General features: G+C 35.3%; 2 protein-coding genes across 5 annotated transcripts in view; one reads left to right on the forward strand and one right to left on the reverse strand.

The window, feature by feature from the left end:
* LOC112462556 (dnaJ homolog subfamily B member 1-like) overlaps positions 1-24,176 on the reverse strand; it is a 70,227-nt gene extending 46,051 nt beyond the window's left edge. The window contains exons 1-2 of the mRNA XM_025028414.1: positions 24,017-24,176; positions 23,236-23,333 (exon numbers count right to left, since the gene is read on the reverse strand). The gene's annotated coding sequence lies outside the window, so the exon portion shown is untranslated. The remainder of the gene's footprint in view (positions 1-23,235; positions 23,334-24,016) is intronic.
* The window catches only part of LOC112462549 (orexin receptor type 2-like), a 42,074-nt gene that overhangs the window by 13,183 nt on the left and 3,573 nt on the right, over positions 1-25,318 (forward strand). For 2 of the 4 annotated variants that reach the window (XM_025028402.1, XM_025028401.1), the window contains exons 3-6: positions 12,601-12,748; positions 13,311-13,529; positions 14,731-14,890; positions 16,162-16,274. In XM_025028402.1, the coding sequence (XP_024884170.1) occupies positions 12,601-12,748; positions 13,311-13,529; positions 14,731-14,890; positions 16,162-16,274 (640 nt within the window). Of the gene's footprint in view, positions 1-12,600; positions 12,749-13,310; positions 13,530-14,730; positions 14,891-16,161; positions 16,275-22,297; positions 22,663-25,318 lie in introns of all 4 variants that reach the window. The other 2 variants (XR_003041672.1, XR_003041673.1) reach the window with 2 other exon arrangements.

Below are 25,318 nucleotides of genomic sequence, written 5' to 3' on the forward strand. Positions count from 1 at the left end.
GTCATATCGATCTGCATGTGCGCGCGATTCGAAAGCGAGCGAGCGTGTGAGTAACCGACCGACCGACCCGTTCGTGGCCAGATCGCGTTGATTAACGCTGTTGTACATTATATATTGGATGTATGTGATGGTAACGTAATTGCCATGCGTAAATTTTCGCCTCTGGCGCGAATATTGCTGCGCGTTTAAGCCTTCCGTTTTAATTTTGGACGCAACAACGCGCGAGAACCGCATATTTTTGAAAGAATTAACAACACGTCTCGCTGTAACAGCAAAATGTTGCCAATAGTGTTTTGTATGGTCAGTCATATCCAACGAGTATTATAACTCTAAAAGTTGGTGGTTAATTCCTAGCTAAATAATTTCTTCGACTTATAAAAGATTTTCTCGATGTTTTCTTTGGCCCTAAAGACTTTTTCCGTTTGCATTTTTTATTATTGAGGAAAACGAAAGAGGTTTCTTTCATGATAAAACTCTAGGAATTAAGTAATCTTATTATATTGATTATCGCCATTATAATTGTTAATTTATCGCGATCCGTTCTGAGCGCGATTATTTTATCTTGGAATTCACATGTTTATTAGAAAATCATGTTAAGATAAAAAATTTGCGGAGAAATATTTTCACTTCATTCTTTTATAGTTCGGGGATAGAAGAGTTGGAAGCAGAAGTCGCGATGGTGAGGTCAATATATAATGCGCAAGAAAATGATTTGATGCATTCGTGTTGCAAAGTCGTTCGCGTTGTCTGGACCGGCTTTACGACGCTAAGCTAATGTTATATCGATTCGCTTTATCGCCCATTGTTTTAAGACTTTATCAGCGTCCTGGAAGATGCTGCGCGATGGTGACTGCGCCACATGTATAACGATTGTGATTCATTCGATTGATTTTATCCAAGAATAATCTTCATCCAGTTATAATAAATGACGAATTTGTAAATTTACTCACAATTATTACAAAGAGACATTTCCTATGTTAAACGTTCGTCAATTATTACCTTTTTTTATAATTCATTTACACCTCTATTAAACGTGAATAAGTATGAATATTTCTGTTTGACTGTTCCTTCCCACTTTACTCCCGTTGGCGCGAGTTGTAATTTTCATCGCGGTAAGTACATCACGCGCGTTTCCAGCCTCTCATAATTATGCGTAAAAGAATTGTTTCCCCCACGAGTCTCGGTAAAATAATGCAGAGGCCATTAACGCTGTTATAGTGGACCCGACGCGCGGCTGCGGCTGCAACGTCAAAGCTAAAAGCGACGGCAATCGCGGCCGGCGATGTCGTTCGATAAATTAATTAAAGATCTACTTATCGTTTTCAGTGTATTAGAACGTAAGTGTTCTCAACGTCTTTACGGATAATCTGGAAGGAGTCCGTCGAATATATGGAGTAATTAAAAAAAATGATTAAAAAATTTAAAAGCGTACAATATATACATATAATTTACAAGCTTCTTTGAGCTTGTAATTGTACAGCTAGTAAATGTACAGCTTACAACTGTAATAAGCTTTCTGTAAGCTTTAAGCAAAACTGTAAGTTTTAAGCTTACAAGCTAAATTACAATCAGTTATGGAAATGGACAAGTATGTGTTTGAAACAGACAGATAAATATCGGACAAATATAATTAATACATGTATTTCACCAGCCCGAGTGTATTAGAACGTAAATGTTATTCTCAACATCTTTACGGACAATCTGGAAGAAGTCCATCGAATATATGGAGTGATTAAAAAGAATAATTGAAAGATTTAAAAGCGTACAATATATACATATAATTTACAAGCTTTTTTGAGCTTACATCTGTAAGCTTTAAGCAAAGCTGTAAGTTTTAAGCTTACAAGCTAATTTACAATCAGTTATGAAAACGGACAAGTATGTGTTTGAAACAGACAGACAAATATCGGACAAATATAATACATGTATTTCACCAGCCGAGCTTTACATACGGCTATCAATTTTTATTTGTTGTAAGAAATCTCCATATTCCATTTTCAAGATCAATATTGTGACTATTCTGTCTTTGAAATCCAACACGTATACACAACGAAGTTGTTCGATCAACGTAAAAAGCTGATTCCCATGCAGAAACATTTTCAGATTTTGTTTACTTTTAAATTTGCTTTTGTAAATACATGTATACTTTGTAAATACATGAAAATAGTACCACACACACATTGTTGAAGTATATTAGAAATATATAAATTTATATAAAATATTATTTCATAAAATTTCTCGTATTTTTGTATAAATTTTCAATTGGTTATAACTATAAAATGTACATAGACACGCGCTCACGCACACTCGCGCACCCGCGGAAATAACGACACGTTTATAAGAAAAGTAAACGAATCTCTTTATTAAAAGGAACACCGGAGAACACGTCCGAACAGTTTGAAAGCTGAGGTTCCAAGTTCCAATCTCTAAGGCTTCGTTGTTAAACAGCGGCCCGTTGTCAAGGGAACGCTTCGCGACTTCTGCGAAATGACCGCAGTCAGACCGCGCTCGCTTCAGCTCGGAGTTAAGGGCCATCTCAGCGTGGGCGTAACAATATTATTTAATAATACCAGACACACAAAAAGTTATAATACAATTATATCATTCTTATAGGAATTTTAACTTTAATAAATTCCGCTTGAGTGATATTATATAACCTTAATATCTTTCACTGTAATGATTCTTTAGAAACATCACGAATAAAATTTCTCTTTGTAGGCGTTATTATACTAAAAATGGCCACTAAATTACGGCCCGTTTAAAATATTTATGAAGAATAATGAAAATATTTATGAAAATTTATATAAAATTATTATTTTCAGAATACTTTAACATTCATATGTGTATATAAATATTAAAAGACAATGTAATTACGAATATCGATCGTCGAAGCAGTGCTGCACGTGTGGCAAAATCGACATTATACATTCCCTGTGATTTCCTGTACAGAATGCGTAATAATCTGTCCAAACATTATTCTCACGTAGGATTTATCAAACGAGACATTACAGGCGCGCGCTACACGCGCGCTATTTAACTTTAATATTTCATTGTTACTATTACACTATTAACCACACAACTGTCAAAATATGCCATGACAGCCGCTCATGAAGTAAGCGCAACAAGAGAACCAATCCACATCGCGAAAAAGCCACAACAATATTTCGATAGATTCGAGTATCAATGACATGCCCTTTTCAGAAGTTTTTTAGAGAGGGAATCATAAATAAAAATTCTCTTTGCAGGCGTTATACTAAAAATGGCCATTAAATTACGACCCGTTTAAAATATTTATGAAGAATAATGTAAATATTTATGAAAATTTATATAAAATTATTATTTTCAGAACACTTTAACATTTATATGTATAAATATTAAAAGACAATGTAATTACAAATATCGATAGTGCTGCACGTATGGAAAAATCGATATTATACATTCCCTGTACAGAATGCGTAATAATCTGTCCAAACATTATTCCCACGTAGGATTTATCAAACTAGACATTACAGGCGCGCGCTCTACACGCGCGCGTTATTTAACTTTAATATTTCATTCCCAGTAAGCAAGAAACATCAAGAAACATTTCAACTACATTACAGCAACGTCGTAACGTTAATGCAATATACACTGAGAAACCCATTTCGTTGAATCAACTAAATCCTTGTTTGGATATGAGCAAACAAATTATTTAGTTAATATAACAAAAATTTGATTCACATAAAAAAAAATTTAGTTATGCTGAAAAATTTTTGTTATGTGAACCAAATTTTTGTTATATTAACTAAAGAATTTGTTTGCCCATATCCAAGCAAGGATTTAGTTGATCTAACGAAATGGGTTCTCAGTGTAGTTGAAATGTTTCTTGATGTTTCTTGCTTACTGGGCTGTTACTATTACACTATTAACCACACAACTGTCAAAATATCCTATAACAGCCGCTCATGAAAAGCGACAACAATATTTCGATAGATTCGAGTATCGTCAGTATCAATGACATGCCCTTTTTAGAAGACCTTTTAGATACGACTAGACACCACAGACGCGCGCTTCGTCCGCGCTATTTAGCTTTAACTAATGTTACTATTACACTATTACTATTACACTATTAACTCCTTGATACACAAAACTGTCAAAATATACGATGACAGCTGATAATAAAGTAAGCGCAGCGAGAGAACCAACCGACATCGCGGAAAAGCGACAACAATAAACTTCGATAGATTCGAGTATCGACTTTACATCTCTTTTTTAGATAACGCCTTTTTTAGAGAGGGATGGACTAGTGCCCTTTTTAAAAGAGGATATTTTTATATGGCGACATCGAGTAATTGGACGCGGAAATATAGTGTGAAATCAGCCACTATTTTTACAATACTTTAATATTTATATATATAAATATTAAAGTGTTGTAAAAAGTGATGGCTGATCTCATATTATATTTCCGCGTCCAATTACTCAATGTCGCCATATGAAAATATTTGATCAATCCTACGTGAGAATAATGTTTAGACAGTTTAATACGTATTCTATACAGGAAATCACACGGAACGTATAACGATATTGTCGATTTTGCCATAACTGTGTGCAGCACTGCTTCGGCGATCGATATGCGTAATTACATTGTCTTACAACACGTTGTCGCTCATCATTCATTGGCCATCTCATTAGACTCTATTCATTACCTTCGTGTCATCGCGGATCCTACAGCTTTAAAGCAGCCGTTTACGCGTATAGATGAGTTTACGGTACGAAAACTTGCCAAATAGGATGATCACGTTAACACACGATGAGAACACACGAATGGATAAGAAAAACGCAAAATGCATTGAGTTTTTCGTAAGGATTGTGTGGCATTATAATAATCATAAATATGACAACTGGTCCTCTATTTTTCTCGTTACCCATGGAAGATTACATTATATTTTACTGTCAAACTATTGGAAGTTACTTCCGTTATTTCACATTATACGTGATTTTCATAACGAGAACATAAAGAGATGCGCGAGATGTAAATTTAAACTTCTTGTAGCGTTCATCTTTTTTCTTTCTCTCTTCACGTTGAAGAGAAAAAGAGGAAAGCTGAACGCGATGCCAGAAGCTTTAATTAAAAAGAATAAACCTTTTATAATCTCAAAAAGAGACGGTCGCAAAGAGAAGAATTCTTGCTACAATTTGCAAACAATCTGTTTCTCAAGCGATGTCAAGTATTATTCTTCCGTTGTGCCATTTATATTTCAAATGACACGAAAGAAATTTTTATTCCAATCACGACTACCGTTACACGCCGGTCGCGTAAGTAACTTTTCCACGTGTGACGTTGACAAAACGTACGTTTATTTATGAACGTATCTTATTGGGGAAAAATGTGACTTGTCGGACTTTTCGCGAGTGATATTAAATTTTGCTCCATGCGCGACAGTTTATGAACTTAATTAGTAACTGTCAATTTTAAAGCAGCAAACGTATATATGTTTAGAAATGTAATAACAAAATAAAAATTGAAAAATATTATATGATAAGTTTCACGTGCATTCGAGATAATGTTGACACGGCGGAATACAAAGTGTAATGCAAACGCATGACTTAGAACGCAGCGAACTCATTTTACATTCGGCAGGAGATATTTTATACCAAGATATCGCATTAAGACCGTACAGTGCCGCTTAACCAAATAAGCCGCTTAACAAAATCTATTTTCATTACGTGAAATGACATATAGAATTGCAATTATAAAGGATCCATTCACACGTGACATACGGAAGCTCGTGTTTCACTGTGCGGAGCTCTTCAGCTTTAATTTTACCGAATAAATCATGAGAAATTGGAAGAAATTGGAAACAAATTTCACCGAGCGTAAAAATTCTCGTTATACTATTGTATCATTGTAACAGAAACGTAAAATACCGGAAGTTGCGGTATTTTTCACCGTACGTGCAACTGGATTGATTGCTTTCGTTGCAATAAAGAATCGGAGTACTGCCGACGATAGGCGTGTATATCGTTTCAACGAGAATCCCAATTCGACAGGTATTATTCTTTATTTCTCGATACAAGCTAACTGTAAAAAATCTAAATTTTCTAAACAATTTCACGAATTAACTTTTTATTTAATCGTTAATAAACCATTACCTTTTAAAACAGAGATCTTTACATTTCTAAGAACGGACAATTTTATATTTTTATATTAAGAAAAGACGAAAACTTACAGGTTGTGACCGTATTCCTCCAATAATATTATCTGCTCAAGAAATATCGTTGTTAATCTACGATGAAAGGATAAAAAGGATTACGAGAAATTGTACGAAGCAGCAGATTTACTCGAGCAAGAAGATATTGAGCTAGGAAGAAATCTTGAGATATTATATATCATTATGTTACGCAAAAGCTTACGGAACTGCGGCGATTTTATCTGTGTGAATGATTTGATTAATCGTCCGAATGAAGAATAGAGCTTTTCGCCGACGAATTCAATACAGTATACACGTATACATGTTACATTGTATATCTGGATCTGGAATATAACTGCACAATGACAGGCCATTGTGCGATGTGATTCACGAATGCGCGGTAGAAATGTTAAAAATGATACCTTATTAAAACCGTGGCATAAATATGTAGAACATAAACATATATTTATGAAAGAATGTCAGGGTTCGTGATTTGTCTCCGTTTACGGGTCACGTATAAAAAGAGTAAGAAAGTTTATCTTTCTCTTCGGAGCAAGCTCTAGTATTTAAAACGGAGAAAGCTATAAAGTGAGCGGTGATCCGAACGGTGATGTTTCTGTGAGTAAATCACCAAAGGACGACGGCGAGAACATTCCTCAGATAGAGGATGTCAGAACGGAACCGGGTGCAGGGAAAGTGGAATCCAAATCGAGCAAAACGAAAAAGAAGACGAAGTCAAAGAGGAAGAGGCACAATGCGAAGAATCCAAACAGAAGAGGGTACAGAGAGATGGTACAGAGGAGGTCAAGACTAAGGAAGACATACCAGAGATAGAGTACAGGAGATTCCAAGCATAAATGACTTGGAGTCTATATGCACCGCCAATTTGTTAGAGTCTTTGAGGTATTTAAGCTGATGGAGCCAGAACCGAGTCATTGATAATTTTTGAATTATCAGCGATCCAAAATAAAAATCTTTTTGCGAGCTCCAGAAATAAAGAAAATGATTTTACCATTCATGTTTAATTGATTATACTAGACATCACAGACGCGCTATTTAGCTTTAATATTATACTATTACTATTACACTATTTCACTATTCCTTTGATACACAAAACTGTCGAAATATGTGATGACAAATGCTCGCACGAAGTAAACGCAATGAGAGAATCAATCGCGAAAAAGCGTCAACAACAAAACCTTTTTAAGACATGGCTTTTTAATGAATGGCTAGTATATGTATTTGCGTGAAATGCCTATTTTATAAAGTAAAATATAGATACACATTTTTATTTCACGCATAATTATACAAAGACATTTAATGTCAAAAATTAACAAGTTGAAATAAACAAGTTGTGAAGTTTTTCTAATAAAATTTTCTAATTCGACCACCTTCTATAATTTCTGACTTAAAATGTCTTTAATTCAATGATAATGACGTATGTACATTGCACGTACATAGAATTAATAATCTATTAACTGTAATCAATGGCGCAACATGCGTTTTGCAACTTGCAAGCAGAGCAAGGACAGCATTGTGGTGCCTAAGATCTTATGAATTTCACCACATCAAAGGATCTATTCAAGGCGATGTAATTATTGCTAAAGGGCAGAGAATTGCTAAAGGACAGACGAAGATCTAAAACCGATTTTAATGACCTGCAAACGGTGAACGGTACAAAAACAATTGTTATGATTTAATACCTTCGATGCACTAATTAAGATCAACGATCGTATTAGAAAATATAGACATTTCTTTCCACATATTATACGCGGAAATGTCAGAAGAGTACACAAGGATAATTGGAATCACTATACAGGTAAAAGTATTACTCTCATCCTTTTTCAAATTATATGTGATTTCTTCGAGGATTTCTTTCTTGGGCATTTCTCCGTGATATTAAAAGAGATAACGCTTATTTTATGTATTATACATTTTTATATTTTGTATATCTTTTAATAAAATAATAAAATATTATACGATGCAAATCTTGTGTGATTTAAAAATCGAGAATTTCTATACGCAATCTCCATTTACCTTGCTATTTACTTAAATAAATCTATTGTTCTTCCAAATTTCTGTAATTTGTTTAAATTGCAAACTGTGAGTGACTTAGATTTTAATGATGAGAATAACTTTTGCATCGTGTATTGACATCATATTACCTAATGTGAAGCGGATGAGTTCGAACAAGAGCAGGAAATTGCCGCGCACGAAGTTCGTTCGTGCTCGCTTATAGCTTAGAGGGTTATATTAATCAAATTTCGCAGTTCGAACTCACTTCAAACTTGTACCGCACTTCCACGTTGCGATAATGAGATCGCGAAAACAAGTCGACCGGAGCCGTTATTGCGTGCGACGCCTATTTTATTGCTTATCGAAAATTCTTCTCGATATTATATCGTAAAAAAGTTTACCCCGAAATATATATATGTCTAAAAATTAATAATGAGTAGCGAAACACGGATTATAAAAGAGTCGGATCCAATCAAGTTAAAAAAAAAAATCCCGATGGTCCTGAAGTAGACGTTTATATTCCGACATAACTTTGAGACAATAAAATGCTTTACTCATTGAACACTTGAGATACGATAAGATAGTAATTCTTCCTTCACAGGAATATAAATGTACTACTTCATACTTCAGGATCGCCGGATGTTCTTGCGGTTCGATCGAGCTCGACGTTTCTGAAATATTCTTCACGAGCAATTGCCCCGTAATAATTCACGAACTTGCTTTCGCGAGTTTTAGTAAACACCCACCCGTGAAACCCAAGTCCCGCTAACGTGGATCGATGGCTATCGGGTGTGATCGACATGCTCTCATTTCACAGACGTATAATTTCGCCGCAGCATCGTATGCATCGATCTGTATGCGATGTACGTAGGCGTTCATTCTTCTTTCGCGACATTTAAATTGTAGGTAAATCGAAGCTCGTGCCATCACACTGAGAAACCCATTTCGTTGAATCAACTAAATCCTTGTTTGTATATGGGCAAACAAATTCTTTAGTTAATATAACAAAAATTTGGTTCACATAACAAAAAATTTAGTTATGCTGAAAATTTTTTGTTATTTGAACCAAATTTGTTGTTATGTGAACCAAATTTTTGTTATATTAACTAAAGAATTTAATTTGTTTGTCCATATCCAAACAAGGATTTAGTTGATTCAACGAAATAGGTTCCTAGTGCACGAACGACGGCGACAGTAAAAAAAACTCTGGTAAATCGCCGACGAGAGCTCGGTTTCGCTCGCGAAAGAAAAGAGAGAAAGAAAATATACAGAGGGAAAAATAAAGGAGAAAAAAAGAAAGAGGAAAAGCGAAAAATACGACACCGGTTAACGTATAAACTCGCGGCGTATATACCGCATGGCGTGTATATCAATGTGTTATATCAAGAACGCGGACGGGCCCGCTTCTCGAGCGCGTTCGGATATACCCCGGGTGATATATTTTACACGCAATATGTCTATCTCGTGACGCGATCGACCGCGATAAATTTTTCACGGAGACACTTTTCGACGTTTCCGGCGCTATCGGCAGCCTCGTTTTCGCGGGGCAATAAGAAAATTACAATAGTACGTTGTAATTCGCTAATGCGCGGCGCAGCGCGTAACGCGCGCGAGCTACTGCAATGGCAATTTCGAGTGTGTTCCAAATAATCTCTTGACGTAAGCAGAGGCCATATCCCATTTCTCTATCCGGGAGATCCCGATGTACGTAATACGTAATAAAGCGCAAGGAAAATAATTTCATCAGGCTAATTGAAGTTTGATAATACTGTTTTAAAAACAAAAAAATTATTAAATGTATTTTATCACTATTTTATTTTACATATATAAATTGGCGAAAAGCTTTTCTTAACTTTCAATTGTTTATTCGAATGTTTATAACTCAAAAGCTACCCTTTCACTGAAGAAAAATTAGTTTAATTTTAACAAAAATCTCTGAAATTCGGCAATTTATTTTGAAATCATCGCATTATCGGTTCCATCACTGTCAAGCATTTTCTCAAAATTTCTCCTCTTTACTTGAATAAGAGACATTTGTTTACTGTAACTTCTTCGCACACACGCTGCGTCGTTTAATTAAATTTAATCACTCAATTACAATTTTCTGAAAGTCCAAGTTTCTCGTTCAAGATTGAAGTGAGAGTAAAACTTTGAGATAAATGACTTTTTTATAGAATTAAGGGATTAATTTGGTGACACGACGTGGTCGCGTTTCTTCGTACCAAAATAATCCCTTAATTCTATAAAAGTCGTTCATAAATTTCTCTCAAAGTTCTCTCTTCAATCGAGATCTCACACAAGTGTCACGTGTGTTATAATATGTCACGTGTGCTATTGTCGCTATTGTACGAATTACGTGCGCTAGCGTGACGGATACAACACTTGTGAACGCGAACGGCAAGTGATAGCTGCGGTTTAATTAAAACGTGCTACATTGCGGTGTACACACAGTAGCGAAAACATTCACGAAATTGTTTCGTGTCAGATATGGGGAAAAGAAAAGATATACGCCTCGTCTTTGTTACAACGTATACACGCGACAGTAGATCAAAATATATTAGTAGCCCACCGCTTGTTTTTCATATTCACAAGTGCTTCGCTATTATTTATCGATCAAGGAAGAGAGAAGATGGTGTAAGTTTTTATTAAATATATTAGTATAACGAAATGCTTGATAGTACAATTTAAAGATTTGAAAAATTTATTTATATCTATATATTATATCTTGTATTTTATTTGTTCTTGAAATCTTCTTTATTATTGTAGCCATATGTTACCATTTTTTTATAACTTTTAATTTTTAAACTTTTGCCAAACAATTTTATATCTTTAAAATTAGCACCATCGGTAGTCTATTATGCAGTTTCTTCTTTCTCGTGATTGCATACTTCTGTATTCATTTCAAGTAATTTTAGTTTTATAATGATACGCGTGTTACATAAAAATACTATAAATATAATAATATTTCTATATATTGTACAAATAAAAACGTTTTCTTTTATTAACTCAATTTTCCCAATCATCTTTACCACGCGAATCAATCCGTATAATCGGATTAAATCTATCATAACCTGATAAATTATAGTATATTTGTTTCAATTTATTTTATATTATCGTTAAATAAATTCATACAAATACAGGAACATAGAGATATTTCTAAATCAAACAGAAAGATTTGAAAGAAATCGGAGAAACTGCACCGTAAACAGCGAAGCCAGGCAAATGGAACTAAACTAATCTCAAGAATGTACGATTCTCGATAATAAGAAGTATGTACTTTCGCACAAGAAGTATGGACTTAAATTCAATAGAAACGAGCGCGTTTATACGAATTCCTGATTTTATTGTGGTCGCTTTGAATTCGCTTCCCATACAGCACAGATTGTTGCAGTCGTTGCAGAAAGCTTACAGAAAGGTTTCAAATGATTTGGAACCTTTCTGGAAGCTTTCTGCAACAATCTGTGCTGTGTGGGTTATTTCGCTGCATTTTTCATTACAGATATAACAATCGACGCGATAAAAATCACGAAATTTTCATGTGAATTTGTTCAGTCACTTATAATATTTATATTATTGTCAATTATTTAATGCAGACATTCTGTATATTATGGCCTTTAATTTATTTCTGAGCATTTGTGTTGCGATTTTTACTTAAGATCTGTTTTTCAATTTTACGCGTGTCCGCCTCATTTTTCCGAATACAATTAAGTGTATCTTTTTCCCTTGCAGATTTCGCGCTCGAATAATATTCAATTGCGTTTTACAGTCACAAACTGATGCAAAGCAACTGCAAATTTGGAGTTCTCGGTCTCTTTGATAAATCAGTCGACAATCAAATAGTTTCTCGTCGCCGGATAGAAAGACAAGAACAAGACAGAAACGAGCAGAAATGAGAAAATTAGATGCGCGTTGCTATTTGCGAAGCGGCTAATAAATCTCATTTACCCTTTCCTATTCTCTCCCTATTATTTCCTCTGTCTATATTCGCTCGGATGTTAAGCGAAACTCAATGCTGTGCAGTAATCCTCAAATCCATTCATTTATCATATGATATAATGAATTAATGTATTAATGTTTTCATTTAAATGGCATCCCTGCAGTATAATATTAATATTAATGAAAATGAATGAATTATTTCGGATAGGTCTTAAACGTAGCGTGAATTTCGCGTGGCAGAGAATTTTGAAAGAGATAAAACATCACTTCTCGATTTTAACTAACGAGCGAACAGCATTTTTGCTCGTATATCTCTTTTCATATGTCTCTTCTCGTATATCTCTCTTAATTTAATTACGAACGGTATCCTCGTCGTCAGTAATATTCTGATTTGACCTTTAAAATATCAATTGCAACGACAACTTATTACAGAATTGACAGAGAAACAGATTGTCCTAATCCAAGATAATTATTTTAGACAGTGTCGGTGAGTATCAGCATTTTGACGCTGACTTTCATATCGATCGACCGGTGGTACGCTATATGCTTCCCATTGAGATTCAAGTCTACGACAACCCGAGCGAAAACCGCTATTATAGTGATCTGGGTGATATCGCTACTTTTTGGTAAGCACACATTATCACACACAAATATTTTAATAAGCGACGAATTATTTTGCTTTTTTAAATAAATATAGTCAATAGAAAGTTAATATCTTATCGCTATATATCAACTGACGCATTTTTCCAGTATGCCTATCCAAGAATCGATGGAACGTAAACGATGCTTTGTTTATTCGTTCATAACTCGCCAAACAATTCGCTTTCCACTTTTAACGTGAAACTTGTTATGATGACTCGGGTGTGTTCTAGCTCGGAAAAAAATAATTATCTGACTTTCACAGAATGTGTTTACTTCGCATCAATTCTGGAACGCAGTATACTAAAAATACTCCAACGATATATATTTCAACACTATATATATCATTCCGTAGAATTCTAACGTTGCTCTCTCTAAAAATTTATTTATGAAGCGTCATAAATTTTATTTTTAAGATTTTGTTGCACGCGATATAAAATCGATGTATTTGCTCGCATTAATTTTTTCTTACGACGGTTGCCGAAAGGAAATTCGCTTGCAAGTGAGGCAAAAGTACAATTTTATTAATATTCTATCCCTTTTGACCAGACATTCCAGAATTACTGGTGTTACACACGGTGCCGTCACACAGTAGAGTGCAGACTGTATTATTCACGCAGTGTGTTTGGTCGTGGAGCCGAGAAAGTCAAACTACCTTCACAGTTGTCAAGTTGATCTTTCTGTACACGATGCCGTTGCTTTTTATGAGCGTGGCGTACTGGCAGATTGTGCGCGTTCTTTGGAGAAGTGATATTCCAGGACATAATTGTAAGGAAGATTTTATTTTAATAATTATATATATACTCGTTACTCATAATATAATTAACCAATTTTAAATAATATAATACATTTTTTCATATTTATTAAAAATTATTCCTTTTGATTCCGTTTCTTTAGAACTCTTACCGAATAATAGCGATCTATATTGTACCCATTAAAGTAATTTTTTAACTTTTCGATACTAATAGGAAACATATATCTCAAGAAACGCTTGAAAAGTTCTCCTAAGAACTTAAATCTTATTGCGAAAAGAAAAAGTAAAGAATAAAAATTTATCTTTTCCATCGATATTGGAACGTATAAAGTTAAATCATTTGATATTAGAACATAAAATGTCTGATAACGTTTTTATAACAGTTCAAAAAAAATTTATGGAAAGATATTTGTTTCGAATAGACAATAAAGAACATATGCGAGCGCTCTCCGAATGCGTAAAAATTTATAGGACGTTTCATCGAAAATTATGAGGGAAAACCTTTCTTTTTGCTTTTCGCAGGGATCCGACAATGATGTGTTACCTACTACATCAGCAATGTATATAATTCGCTGAAAAAATCTACAGAGTTTCACGCGCGATAAATGACACGTGTACGTCGATATAAATTTCCCATACAAGTCCAATATTCTCGCCATTTCATCTCCCATGACAAAACTCCGATCCTGTATCCAATTAAAATTGGAAACGTTATATCCAGATTATAATATAAGCCGCTTATTTTCCAAGGCGATGTAAATCGCGTTTCGAAATAAAATGTCTCAATTATCTGATCTAAACGAGTGGAATGGCTCGTCAATATTGTGCTGTATTTCAAAACGACTGAACTACAGGGGAAGAAAACAAACCGAAACAAAACAAAAATAGTAAATATAATTATAGCAATAAAAGTTCAACAATTTATATGAATTAAAAACATTCATATTACGCGTGAAGACTAATAAAATATATTGACTTGAACGTTATATTAGTTTTTTTATTTTGCTTTTTTATTTCAAGCAAAAGAGTTTCCAATAAATTTTTATCATCGACTTATTTACACTTTATTCGTTTTAAAATACACGAAACGTTACTCTTTCAAAACAAAAGATATTTTGTTTCGATTTGCACGAAATAAATTAAAAATAAAATTTTGAAAATAAAGTTTGATATAAAATCATCAATTAACTAATCATTTTGTGCCAATTTTTACAGTGTCTACCAGAGTCTGTCGTTCAACTGAGATTCCACTGTCCGGGGGTGGAAATCCGGAGGGTCAATTGAGATCTCGGCGGAAAGCGGCGAAGATGTTAGTTGCCGTAGTCATCACATTCGCGATATGTTTCTTTCCAGTGCATTTGCTCTCTATTCTAAGGTATGTTACGCGACATTAATGTGCCATTCTAGTATAGTATATTATCGTAACAGTGCAGTGTACGTTTAACACGTGCACATTGATTTTTGTTGTTTTCTTGCATGAAAATATTTCAAGCGCAGTGTAGTGAAATATTCAATTTCAATATTGCGATGTTATTTGATGGCGACCATCCCCGATATCGATGTCAAACGACAAAGGAAAAGAAACATTATTACTGTGTCAGAGTTATGTTTACATATGACACGACAAACGTATGTTCCGTATGTGTAATATGTTACGTTCTATATCAATTTTATTAAATCTGTGCAAAAAGCTATCAAACATTATTAGAACAATTACTATATTACGAAATTAAAAATAGAGCTAAAAAAATAAAAAAAATAGCACCTTTTGTTAACTTTTGAATACATTTTTTATCTCATAAAATTCCACTTAAATCAATTTCATAAAAATAGTTATTACATAAAATACGGACATAAAGTACATGTATAATGGTCGGGAATTTATAATATTTCCAATTTTCCGGAACACCAGGTGTTCCACCAGCACTTTTTTCCAATAAACTATAAATTAGTTTCGTGCCATACTCGTAATAATATTTCTTGTTCTTTTATCACAATTAATCTGTATAAGCGTTCTCATTTTTTATTCATAAATTCTGTCGTACTCTAAAACCGATTTTATGGCGAGAATATAATTTTTGCTTCAAATTTCAATATCAGGTTTCAATATAATATCAATCTATTTCAATTAAAATAAATCTATTCAATCAAGTCAACACGTATTCAATTAAAATAAATATATTTCATATTAAATGTAAAATAAATTTTATTTTCAAAAACTTAACCTTCTATTCTCAATCATTCATAACTTAAATCTATGGCCATTGAATTTTTTTTTTTTGTTAACAAGTGACTTTAAATTAATCAAAGTCCACGAGTAAAAAAATTCTTGCACTAACAAAAGATCTAAATCTAAATCATCCTTTATAAAGAAGAGTAAAATAACGTTAGATAGATGAGTTAAAACGAATGCTATTTTATCTTGAGAACTAGGAAAAGTCGATAGTAAAATTTGACAGTTGAACACTTTATACAAGTTGCTAAATGTATGAAAACAATATTAGTACTACCATAGTCGTTTCATATGTAAAATTATTATTGACGTAATAATAAAGCAATCTTTGCTTTGACAAACGTTCGACGACAATACCAAAAATTTATATATTACCATAATCGCCTGTAATCATTGTGAATGTATTGTTTTAGATGCACCATGGAATTACCGTCGAATCAATGGACGATCGCCATTAGCCTGATCGCCCATTGGCTTTGTTATTTCAACAGCGCGGTGAATCCTGTCATCTATAATTTTATGAGTGGTAAGGATTCGTGGAGAGATACTGACACGACGCTTTTAACGTCTAATAATGCCTAACGTTACGTTTCTCGAATGCCGTCATGTTGAAAAAAAATTTTCTATCCGGCCGGATTTATTCCGGAATGTCCCGCGTATACAGATATGCCGGTAATATTTTCCGGATACAGAGGCATATATAAAATTACCGGAATGTACGTAGTGACTTCTATTAAAATGCATGACGTGTCCGAGATACGCAATGCTCGCCTACCGCTGTTTCGGCTGCTGCTTATTTACCGCCGCGTAACTAGTCTGTTCCTCATGCTGAATAACCTCCCACGACAACGGCTGCCAAAAAAATCTCATTTCACTTTTTCCCGCTTCCGTATAAAAAAAGGGGAGTCTCCGTCGGGCTTTAAATAAACTCGTGCAAATAACAACGAACGCAACGTTGAAAACAAGTCGTTTATAAACGCTTTATTGTATATATGTATAAATTTGAGAGAATTGAATTCTTAATTAAGATCGAAAGATTTTTATCATCGTTTACTGAGAGAAAGAAGCACGGAAGAACGGGCGCGAAAAAAGTACAAATATTTCTGTAAATTCCCTCATCAACATTTTTTTTTTAATAACAGAAAAAGTTGTGTAATTCTCTTTCTGCAATTGTAAAGCTTGAAACCTTCTAATTTCGAAGATTAGCAATTTAATTTTATTTACATTATAAGCTTTTGTCCTTTCGGCTAGATTCTATACGATGATTATAGTAACCCTTTATCTAAACCGTACAGGTCCATTAAATCTGTATGCGTTTCCGTGAGAATACGTGTACCAAACTAATTAAATACCTTTTACCATGATATTTTGTATGCACAAAGTATCATGTAGTCATCGCATCATATTTCAATAGTGTATTCTGGAGCTTAATTAAAATAGATGATCCTAATACGAACTGTAAACCCGTTAAAATCCATAATTACGCAACACGCGCATCAACCTATCATGTTATTGATATCCATTTTCATATTATGCATCAATTTTCTGCTCAGTTGATTGTCAACGATATCTGAAGGCGATATTGTTATGACACGATCACTATCGTTATTAATCGAAACCTATGTTAATAATCGAAAACGACTATTTTAATTTCATTTCCGTAATATTCTTTTCGCTCATAAATCGGGCTAAATTCACGGGCGATTTAACTTGTAAATAAATTACCAAATCAACAATCACTTATAATTAACTCGTTACTCAAAGACAATCAAGTATTTTTATTATACAAAGTACAGAAACAGTATTAAATTAAATGTAAAATGGTATTTTACTAAATTGGGCTTGAAAATCGATCATTTTTGTCACGTCTCTGCCACTTTTCATTTTTTACATATAATACAGTACATCGATATGTTCGTCTCTTTTTTATGTATATTTTTACATAGATAATAAATATGACGTTTTTCATTAACTGTCTTAAAATATTAAATATTGTATGATTGATATACTCTCGCGAAATGGAATTTATAAAATAAATATTAAATTTGAAATGTAATCTGCTAAATATATTATACGTATATAAACGTGATTTTTTTAAATTAAAATAAATTTTATTTTCTACTGAACTCAGAATTTTTATATCACGTAAATTCCAATATTTCTGACTCTAAAAACAAAACTAACGCTAAGTATTATTTGCATTATTTACAACAAGCATTAATTTACGGCCGATTGATGTGACATTAGGTATTTTACATAAGAAATGAAAGCGTTACAGAATAATAACGTGATAAAAGTATTGAATTGCAAACAGCCAGGCTCACATAAAATGGAAGATACTTCAGTTACTAGCCTATAACTGTCCAAAACTTCGCGATTGATTAAATTCAATAAGAGATAACACAAAATGCAAAACGACAGCAATACTTTTCGCACAATCAGTTTTACTGTCAATACGAAGTTTTCATATTTTTGATATACGTTTTTGTGAACTTTCACATTTTAACGCAAACATTTCGTTATTATATTGTCAATACGATATCGAATTTAATTCTGACACGATTGAAAATTATTTCAGTACAAGTACTTTAATATAACATTACATAACTTACTCTTGCTACGGTCAACGTGACGCTACAAATGCTTCGAAGCATTCCTCTTCTCTTTTCTTTCAATGAAGAAAGAAAGAGAAGAATAACGCTCCAAAGCATTTGTAGCGTCACGTTGACCGTAGCCTTTATGAGCCAATTTTCTTAGAATATTCTTTTGTTTCGAAGTATATTTATTGGATATTATATCTTGTATTATTTTATTTTGTTTCAAGTATTAGATATTAATAAATATGGATGGACAGATTAGAAAAGATTAAAATGAAATTAACGCATATAAAAATAAATGCGTTTTTAATAATCGTTAGCGCATGTTTTTCTTTCATAAAAATTGTGCGTTGCGTGAAATATTCATCTTTTTATTCACGCTCGTGATATATTCACATTGAAAAGATTTTTATTTTCTCTTGCGCCTCTTTTTATAATATTTAACTCTAAAACGAGATATAAAGAGACAAAATGCAAATTTTACATATTATTAAAAAATATTTGATAAAAAGAAAGAAAAAACAAAAAGCAATTATCTAAATGTTAATGATATTTTCCTACCGCATTTTATAAAATTTATCTTTATTTCACACATAATACAATATGTAAATATCCTCTTCTACGTCATTTATAAAATGTAGACACTATAAAGATAATTAAAATAATAAAATTATGGTTGCGATAATAGCTCTACATTCTAAAAATTTCAGTGTTTTTCTTATTACGATTTTCTCTTATCTCTTTCTCTTTTATATTTTTCATTATTTATCTAAGCAATAATTTCAAAAATTTAATTAATCAGAAAATATTTAACATTAAAATGGCCCAATAACATTATTAATATCACATTTTTATAGTTCTTAATTGTTTCTTGAAAATCTTGTAAATAAAATATTTGATATGTCTTTGTCAAATTGAAGATGATTCTTTTATCGCAAAAATCTCCGTCACTCAAATCGCTAATACATCGACGATCAATAAATTATACATATTCCACAATTAACTATTAATTTTAATTTGTCTCGGCCCATCCATTTTAAGGCAATGGAGAGATGTCATATTTATACAAAAATATTATATAACAATATATCAATTATTATCTCTCTCTCTTTCTCTCTCTCTCTCAATCTTTCTTTTAACATTTTTGATTATTTCAAATTTAACCTTTTCAATTTAACTATGAGAAAATTAAATGTCAGTTCGAACTGTTTATGTACTTTAACGAATAACACCGATCCATTATCTCAAATTAATATAAAAATTATCTGCCACTCACCGATGTGATGATGTGAAGCGGCGGAGTTGCAGCACAATTACGTTAACTGTAAAATACAAATATATTCGTATTACAACAATGGTACAAAATTAATATTTAAAAATAATTAATGCACGCGTTGAACTCTTTTCTCTTTTTCAAATAGAGATAACAGAACAATTATACAAATTACGAATGGTAATTAATTTCGCGCAAATAACGATAAGTGACATTATTTATTATACATTACTCACCCCATGGTTGCTCCGCCGTTGCTCGATGCCTCTCCTAGGCCTCCTCCTCCTCCTCCTCCTCTCAAGTTGTCGAAGTCCGTTACACTCACACAACCTGCAGTCGCGAGAACATGCGGTTAATTGCAGCCGATCATAGTCCCGAATCTCGGTGTGACGCGCGCTTATATCGTGACGAAAAATCGCAACGCAAAAATCGTGCAATCGCGCAAAGCCGCGGGCGCGGAGAGTCAACGATGAATCTCGTACCGCAGAGGGAATTCGCGAAAATTAATCCGCAGTCAATTTTCCCAGTGCCGCGATAACCTGTTGCTTTTAGCTATTTCCACGTATAACAATTAATGTCGAATATTACGTGAACGCTCGCCCTTTGGGCAAATTATCATCTCGAATTAACGGAAATCCCCGCGCGCGAGTTACAATAAAAAGCAAATATCTTCGATATGAATTATTCGAGAACGTAGCTTCGCGCGGTATGGCCGCCCGAATAATTTCCGCCGGATAAATCTCTATCTATACACGCTTCAACGAGCTATTAGTTGTGCCAGTTGATTAATTCGCGATATCGCGAGGGGAGGCTGAGGATCAATAGTCGCACGGCGCGATCGCGTTTTGCGCCTCGTGATACCTCCCGCGACAGTATTTCATGAGCGAATGACCCGCGGAGCGGCTCGAGCCGCTGCCTACCTCGAGTCTCACCTTGCGAATGATAACGGCCGAGCGACCTCAGATAAACACCGCGCGCAGCGCAAAAAAAAAACAATCGCTGTAGGCGTCGCGCGCCACTCTTATTGTCATCTACGAAATATCTTTCAGAAAATATTATACACGCCGAATATATTATGTCTCTTGCGTACTCAAGTGCCGATCAATTATTCGGTAAGCGGTCGACGTGTCGCGCGGCTCTCCATTTATTTGAAGGATTCGCGTATTATTCCGCAATTACCCCTCGATCCATACGTGTTTAAATTCAAAATGTGATGTATCCTGTTAATGTTGATCGTTATAAAGAAATAATCGTCATCTGCGAATATTACGAGATGATTACGATTGCCTTTCGTCGCCTTGATTTCTATGTCGAATAATTAAATCGCGTTTCAAACTGAATCAAGGATCACGGATTGTTTTGCGTTCCGTTTTATCGATCCATTATTGTATACGTAATTGTTTTATCGTTTCTTTTATTAAGAATTTATATAGTTGATTAATTACGCCATTTATACAAATTATTTAATCTGATATTTGTTTGAAGAATATCATATCTTTATCTTTATCAGAAAATATATTTACGTAAATTTATTTATCGTTGTTACTTCTCTTGGAAAGTTTTAAGAAAAATGAGATTTTTAATAACTCGAGAAAATAAAAAGTATGAGACTTATTTTCTCGACTTATTAAAATTTTACTATTATCGAAATGCAAAACACAGAGATAAGTTTTATTCTTCAAATTTTGATTTATCTCGTTAGATTTGATAATTAATTCGACTTTTTAGTTTGGAGTAAAAGAGGAATCAAATAATTTTTACGTGTAACACAAGTTGAGGGGTAAAAACCATATAGTGGTGTAAGTCAAATATTGAAGAATTGCCGAGTGATCAATCTACCAATAACACATGTGCGTTTCGTATTTATTTACACATAAAAAATAAAAAATAGAATCAGTTGAGCAGTAAAAAACGGCTCAATGGTGCAAAATCAGTCACCTAACAACCCAGTGAACACAATGCAACATGTAACGTACAGGTTAGTTGTAATTTCATTGTGTTCACTGGGAAATCGATATGTATTAAATATATAATTTTATGTGATATCTCGTTGCTCCTATTGTTAGGGTAAAGAGAGGCTATTTGGGTCAGTTAAAAAAAAATCGGACAAAAAATTTTCGAGACCGAGAGAGCTTTCCAATTTTCAGGAAAGAGAAGAGCTTTGAGTCTTGGGCTTTTTGGCTTTATGGGGCTTTTAATTTCGAAAAATTTTATTCAATTTTTTTTAACTGGCTTAAAACAGACGCTCCTTACCTTACTTGAAAATTATATCTTAAAAATTATGGCAATTTTAATATTTTTCTATTAGAATTTTCTACTTGATTAATCTCCAGAATAAGCTATTGAACTATTGTACAAATGTTTGTGAAGCACGTGTGCGTTGTGACGAAATTATATCTATTAAAAATTTCGGGAGTACGTTAGAGGAATTCGGAGGATTAGGGGAAAAAAAGAGAGGAGAAAATATTTCGTGTGAAAAAGACGGGCAAACGGATTTAGTGGACCCCAGGCGGCGCGGTTTTACGAATTTTACGAGAGGATTAAACGCGGAACTCGATTAAGCGAGACTGCGTCGCGTTGATTGTTCGCCGGCCGGCCGGAGTATATCCCGCTTAAAAATCACACATTCCGCTCCCCTGCTAGCCCCTAGAAAATCACTCGGTGCTCTATACTTTGCAGGTAAGTTCCGGCGGGAGTTCCGCCGTAATTGTCGGGAATGCCGCACGCCGAGCATGGAGCGGGCGACGATACGTCGCGGTCGGCACGCGGTGCCGAGCAGCGAAGATTATACGAGGGGATGCCGCACGAGCATGCGAAATCGGCTGTTTTGACGGCGCGCGACGATACGCGGCGGGGTACCGTGGAAAGTGACGAAAATGCATCTCGACCACGCGGCGCGGGCGGCGCCTACGCCTGACGTGCGAGCGAGCGTCGTGGCCGCCGAGACGGCGTTTAACGGCGGGACGGACTCGGATATCGGCGGCGCTCGTGCTTAGACCGATCGCGCTTTAGGGGCGAGGCGACAAAGGGTGAGGCCACAAAGGGTGAGCCGTAAAGCACGTACGATACTATTTGACCACCACCCTTCCCTCCCCCGCCCCCCGACCCCCGATCCATTGCAGTGAACATGTGACACGGAGCCGCGCTATTGAAATCTTATTGAAATCTCGCTGCTAAAGCTTAACGAGACTGTCAAAAAGATAACAAGGAAACTTGAATCGCTCGAGAACGTCGGTGACATCGAAATAATGACGTTATTTCGGGTTTAGCTATATACTTATTCATTATTTATTGCATTATATTAAATGGAACAAGCACGAGACACTATATATTTCACAAAATCCTCTTTTCAGAAGGTAATAGAAAGGTAGATTTATTTCTTTGTACTGAGATTGCTTGTTATAAAGCTGCGTTCCGATATTTATTGGCAGTACTAAAAATCTATAGTGTATGCGACGTAAACTATAGATTTTCAGTACTGGCAGTGAATATCGGAAGGCAGCCTGTATCGAACGTATAATTTTTCGCCAAGGGCGATTAAGAAATATCCACTTGCAGTAGCGAAAGCGCAGAAAGTAACGAAAATAACGCAAGTAGATTGTCGAACGTTGACTTACCCGAGGATGATCGGGTGCGCTCCGATGAAACGATAACAGGGCGAAGAGGATTCCAATCGAGATTTCTCCGGGCCCTCAGATATATCGGATCGCCGATACTGAAAGTCACAATATTAACGTGTCACGTTAGCGATTGTATAATTACTATAATTTATCAGACAATAAGCCGTATATATAATTTGTCAGTCGCAATTATATAAAGACGAACGACTGAGCACTGGTGCCGTTAGGTATAAATTTTTGGAGGGGACTTTGGAAACTAAACAAAAAAAACTAAATAAATAAATACATGGAGAAAGAATAAAAAGAAGTACAGAGTTTAAAGTTTTCAAGTTACACATGTAAATATTATTTTAATTTATTTGAAATTATCACATTTGTGTGCATATTGAGGGAACGCGTCCTCCCCGCCTCGTCTCCCCCGCTAACGGCGCCAACGGTCAGCATTTTCCGCGATCTCAGAGATCCGAACGAACGAGCGCGAACGAACGCGATGCGAAGCAAAAGTAGCAAGCTCGTCGAAGCAGGTCGTTCGTTCACGTTTGTGCGTGCTCGTTCGCATATCTAGTTCAACATGAAATCGAGTGTGTACAACGACACACTCGTCCGCCATTTAGAAAGAAGAGAGATTCGCAAAAGCGAAACAAGTCCGGAAATCCGCGGCTGAGGCGAGCGGAGCCGCTATTTTGCGCATACGCGTAGTTTCGAAGTCGAGTCGCATTTTTTGGATGGAAAATCGGCGAGTCGTTGCAAGAAGATAAAATCGATAAGACGACGATACCTGACGCTAATCGTGCTCCGGCGAGAAGATACAAATGTACTCGGGGTGCGACTCTGATCGCTTCCATCTTCCTCCCCGCTGACCGGCGTCGCGTACCGGAGCGCGGAGAAGCGTCCCGATAGCCCGAAATCGCGAAATCCGACTCGCGTTATTACGACGCGTATTATAGCGTTTTTCATTGGCAGAACTGGTGCGCACTCAGTGCACATTAAGGCCGTTGTACACTGATTTAATCTCTAATATTTAAAGTAAAATGCAAATATTTCGACTGATAAAATACCCAGTACATATTTTACCAAATAGTGCAATAAAGAATATTGAGCATTTCATGATTTAACCCGTTTATATTAAACATACACATTACGTTGATTTGTGTACAACGGCTTTAATGTGCACTGAGTGCGCACCAGTTCTGCCAAAGAAAAACGCTATTACTTTAACTTATACGACGATTCACGCGCGCGGGACTTCGAAAGGCGATTATTCTCGACGCGCGAGACACGATCGCTCTCGCGTGACAAAAGTAGCGCGAGCTAGGAAGTAGCCGAACGTTTGGAACGCGATTCCTTCCGCGAAGAGCGATTATCGCGACGCCAGCCGAAAACTGGCGGAGATTTGAAATCTTCGGGCCGCCGTAGCGACGAGCCAATCGCGACGGCCGGACGCGATGTGACGTAAGCGAGTCCCGGCGGATATCGAGAATCTCTCTGCCTCTCCGTGACGAGCCAATCAGGCGGCGCGGATATTTCCGCTTTCGGCGGTGGTTGCGTTTGCTGCACCCGGGGGGCGGGGGGGCCTGTTACGTATCTTTTCACGAGATGAAAATGCGAAAACTGAACAGATTTACTAGATTTCGACCAATGAAATTATAGATACTCTAGTAAATTCTCTCACTTTTCGCATTTTCACGACCTCGTGAAAAGATACGTAATCTAGGTCCCCTCTGACGCGAATCAAAAGTGCACAGTGGCACACATTAAGCTCGTATCAGATCGAGCGGCGATTAAGGTCGAGCCAGACAAAAATTGATTGGTCCGTATATTACATGTGCATAACGAAATGGACCAATCCATTTCCTTATGCAAATGCTTATGCACCTATATGCAAGTTCGTCTGGATAGGCCTTAAGGGCTCTGTCACACGTAGACTTCGAGCTACCTGATTGGCTGAATTCCAGCTGATTCGCTCCGGTTCGCTATAATAAGATTAAATTAAAGAATGATCGTAACGGAATGAATAAATTTAAAATTAGCCAATTAGCGATAAAATTTCGATCAGAATCCGTTCCGGAAAGCTCCATAA

Source organism: Temnothorax curvispinosus, unplaced genomic scaffold (genome assembly GCF_003070985.1).
Source record: "Temnothorax curvispinosus isolate PA1 unplaced genomic scaffold, ASM307098v1 QBEX01012496.1, whole genome shotgun sequence".
Taxonomy (NCBI): domain Eukaryota; kingdom Metazoa; phylum Arthropoda; class Insecta; order Hymenoptera; family Formicidae; genus Temnothorax; species Temnothorax curvispinosus.